Source organism: Cynara cardunculus (genome assembly GCF_001531365.2).
Source record: "Cynara cardunculus var. scolymus isolate 2C chromosome LG 4, CcrdV1, whole genome shotgun sequence".
Lineage (NCBI taxonomy): Eukaryota > Viridiplantae > Streptophyta > Magnoliopsida > Asterales > Asteraceae > Cynara > Cynara cardunculus.
The window spans coordinates 16,547,789-16,552,188 of record NC_037531.1 but is presented as its reverse complement, the minus strand read 5'-3'; the positions used below and the strand labels follow the sequence as shown (position 1 = coordinate 16,552,188).

Sequence of the window (4,400 nt, the reverse complement as noted above, 5' to 3'; positions counted from 1 at the left end):
AGTTAGTACTCCAATTATGTATTATAGTTATGGTATCATGTGGTACAAACAATAAACCAGAAAAACAATTAGTATCTAGTTATGTATTACAGTTGTGGTATCATGTGGTACCAATAAATGTTCTTGTTTTTGATGTAATACATTTGTGGTTTCATGTACTACAAAACAGTTGGTACCTAATAAATTCATTAGGTTGTGTATGATGTGGTGCTATAACTTTTTCTGTATCATATATACATTCTCATATCATTTCCAGGGTATCACAACGTAGCACACCAGTTCTCATGTATTACAAACAGTTAGTACCCCAGTTATGTAATACAGTTGTGGTATCATGTGGTATCATTTGTTGCAAAACCAGATCATCAGCAGAGTAGTAATCTGCAATGAGGCGGTACATGTATGAAGGATTATGCCCTCCGCTGCAAAGGAAAATAAGGGTGAATACTAGACCATACCAAATGATCCCATTATATCCCACCCGAAGGTGGGGTCTTGGGGTGGTAAGATATATGCAAAGCTGACCTCTACCCTAAAGAGTGGAGCGCTTGTTACCCCYGGCTAGTAAAAAGTTTGTGAAATGGAAATATACATATATGCAAAAACCAAAACTGCCAATACTACATGTTGTCAAAGAGTGTCAGTATCACAACCACACAAATCATAATAAGTCAAGACCAAAGTATCACCATAAACATCACACGCTATAGAAACTATGAGAGGAGAAATCACAACCAAAACAGTAGAAAACCAATKATGYAACTGGGTTTTCACAGTTAGCAATTTCAGGATTGTGGTGAATGATGGCTGATCCAGGGTCTGGATTCATATTGAAAGCCAAGTGGTTTACTAAATAGCTTTCTATGAAACCATGCTAGAAAAAGATACCAACATATAGAGTACATCATAGATCCTGGGGCTAGACTTGAAAACAATGAATTACTTAAGGCTATGTCACACCTAGCAATGCCCTAAATTTGGAAGGGAAAGAAAAAAATAAACAAAAACGTAATATATCACAAAGACAATCTTGCCCTTATTCATATAATGTCATTATATGACAGTAATTTATTTTTAGAATTACATTATTTAAGATTCGTTTTAATCTTACCCATTGATTATTATAATATGTGGTTGAGATTGGTTCTCACAGTTACCACAAACAATTCAGTTCTCATTTGATTAAGCCCCTATATATATATATATATATATATATATATATATATATATATATATATATATTTATAGANTATATATATATATATATATATATATATATATATATATATATATATATATATATTTATAGACTTGAGATCATGTGAGAATAAGGGTTTTTTGTGAGGCCCGTAGGACCAATTCTTAATTCTTGAATTAGATCTACAATCTGAACATTCATAAACGCCACGATAAGTTCTTAATAATAACAAAATTGTCACCGTGCAACTTTAGATCATTAGCTCATTAGCTTATAAAGTTGATCAATAAACATAAATTGATCTTACGGGTTTCACGAAAAACCTTTGGTCTCACATGATTCCAAGTCTATATATATTTAAAAGGTTACCTAATATTTGCAAACAAAATTTATGTCACAACTATAATAGACTTTCTAGATGGTGTGAAAAAGGACGTTAAACCCATGGATAATAAATAATTTAAATGTATATAAAAAGAAAAATAATATACTGGTATATGGAACTATATAGTATAAAATTTGAAATAAAAAAAAGCGTCTTAACGAGACTAAGTCTCGCCATACCACATCCACAACGACACCTAACCTTGAAAAAACACTATATATATCCGACCACTTTTTTGTGGTCTGGTTTTGTCATTTAAGGTTAAACTGTTCAAATTAGACTACAAACACCCCTAATTTTATGTCCTTATATTTTTCAAAAAAAAATTCGTTTTTATGGTTTATAATTTATTGTTATTTTTATCTCTCAAATTTAACCGTAATGAATTACCTAGAAACGAAAAAGTAAATATATGTAAACTATAAGGACAAAAAATGTAAATTCAAAAAATATAAGGACTAATGTTGAAATTCTAAACAAACCACAAGGACGAAAACCGTAGCTTACTCTAAGAGACAGATTATAAATCCATAAACTTGATCATATATTTTCATCCTCTCCGATCGAGATATCTCCGTCGCGATCGCCACCACATCTGTTAACTGTTCCACCGGCCGGCGACACCACCACTTGCCACCGCACCCAAAATGACGAATTCTCTTCTACCTCCACACTTTGTCCTCTTCCCATTCATGTCTCAAGGCCACACCATCCCCCTTCTCTACTTCTCCCGCATCCTCTTCGACCGTGGTATCTCCGTCACCATCATCACCACCCCCGTCAACTACTCCGCCGTTAAATCCACCGTCAAGAATGATTCCATCTCTGTTATCGATATCCCGTTCCCAGAGGATATCGTCGGTGTCCCTCCCAGGATAGAAGTTGGAGACAAGCCATCGGCCATGACTGACTTCATTAATTTCGTCGAAACCACTGACAAACTACAGCCTGGGTTTGAAGAAATTGTTCGCAGTCTACCTCCGGTCAGCTGCATAATCTCCGATGGGTTTTTAACTTGGACTCAAGACTCCGCAGATAAACTCGGGATTCCGCGTTTGGTGTTCTACGGGTGCAACATATTTTCCATGACCATGTGCAACATCATGATGCAGTTCAAGCCACATGGAGCGGTTAGTTCCGATGATGAGCCGTTTCCGGTCCCGGACTTCCCTCGTCTTAAATTGACGGTGAATGACTTTGAACCCCCGTTTAGAGAGGTCGACCCCAAAGATCCAATGATGGATTTTGTGCTCAAGCAGCAGGCGGCTAATGTTAAGAGTCATGGCATGGTGGTAAACAACTTCTACGAMCTGGAACCAGAGTTTATCGATTACTGGAACAAAAACTTCGGAACCAAAGCATGGTGTGTCGGACCTTTCTGTATAGCCAAACCAGCGGCACCCAAACAGATGGTGGAATGGCCGACATGGATCCAGTGGCTCGACGAAAATCTTCTGGAGAACAAGCGGGTGATATTTGTGTCGTTTGGCACACAGGCGGAGGTGTCTCCGGAGCAGTTACGTGAGGTGGCGGTTGGTTTGGAGAAGTCGAACGTAAACTTCATGTGGGTACTGAAACCRATACAGCTTGAGTTGGTAGGAGGTGAAGGGTTTGAAGAGAGGGTGAAGGGGAGAGGGAAGGTGGTGACTGAATGGGTGGACCAGGTGGAGATTCTGAATCATGAAAGTGTAGGTGGGTTTTTGAGTCATTGCGGTTGGAACTCGGTGCTGGAGAGCATTTGTGCAGGTGTGGCGGTGTTGGCAATGCCGTTGATGGCAGACCAACACCTGAATGCTCGCATGGTGGTGGAGGAGATTGGGATGGGATTGCGATTGTGGCAGAGGGAGAAGGTGGCGCGTGGGTTAGTTGGGGCGGAGGAGGTGGAGAAGATGGTGGTGGAGTTGATGGAAGGTGAAGAGGGGAGAAGGGTGAAGGAGAGGGTGATGGAGGTGAAAGAGGGTGCATATGATGCAATGAAGGAAGGTGGTTCATCATGGCTGACATTGGAGTCATTGATCGATCATGTCCGTGGAGATGTGGTTCCAAGAGTCTATTAATTGGGATCATATGAATAAATTTGTTGGTTAGTTTTTTGCTTTTATCTTTGTGAGTTCTTGTTATCGAGTTTTTTGTCGTAAAATTTTAAAAAACATAATAAATTTGAAATTAACAACTAAAAACTAAGAAATGGAGGATTTGAAGCTGTGTCTGGCGTAGAAGAATATATATATATATATATATATATATATATATATATATATATATAGAGGGGCAGGTTCAAATGCAAACCATCCAATTTTAAAAATCCGTGTAAACCAATTTCGACCAATAAGAAAATTTCATTTTTTTAATTAAATTTAATTGATAAGGGTATTTATGTCATTTTACACAATTTTTTGATGATTAAGGAAGTTATTAATACATTTTATTTAAGGCAATTTAATAAAAGAAAGTATGAAAATGGTAATGTTTCAAACTTTTATTATATTATATTATTAAAATCTTGATTTTTAATTATTTGGTATGCAATGAATCTGGAAAGCTTGTATGAAGATTATATCAACTTTATGAATGAAATCGTGGGTTGAGGTTGGAGAAAAAAAAATCAATGTTCATGAAACTGTATTAATATGAAAAAGTTTCATTGTAAAATGATTTATTTTCTTCTTCAACGCATATGGTATATATAAATGAAATAGGTTCATGATGGTAAAACATTTTCGTTTTCTAATTGATTCGTGATTCATGAACTAGTTTCATGGTGATCAATGTTGCATTGTAATCGAAGTTGATCAGTTTAGTTGGTAGAATGAACAT

At 36.6% G+C, this 4,400-nt stretch overlaps 1 protein-coding gene across 1 annotated transcript; it reads left to right on the top strand.

Annotated features, from left to right (window-relative positions):
- Positions 1-2,230: 2,230 nt before the first annotated feature.
- Positions 2,231-3,640, top strand: LOC112510940 (UDP-glycosyltransferase 90A1-like). The gene has a single exon (XM_025116292.1). It carries the CDS (start codon positions 2,231-2,233, stop codon positions 3,638-3,640), a length of 1,410 nt encoding a protein of 469 aa, XP_024972060.1.
- The last annotated feature ends 760 nt before the right edge of the window (positions 3,641-4,400 follow it).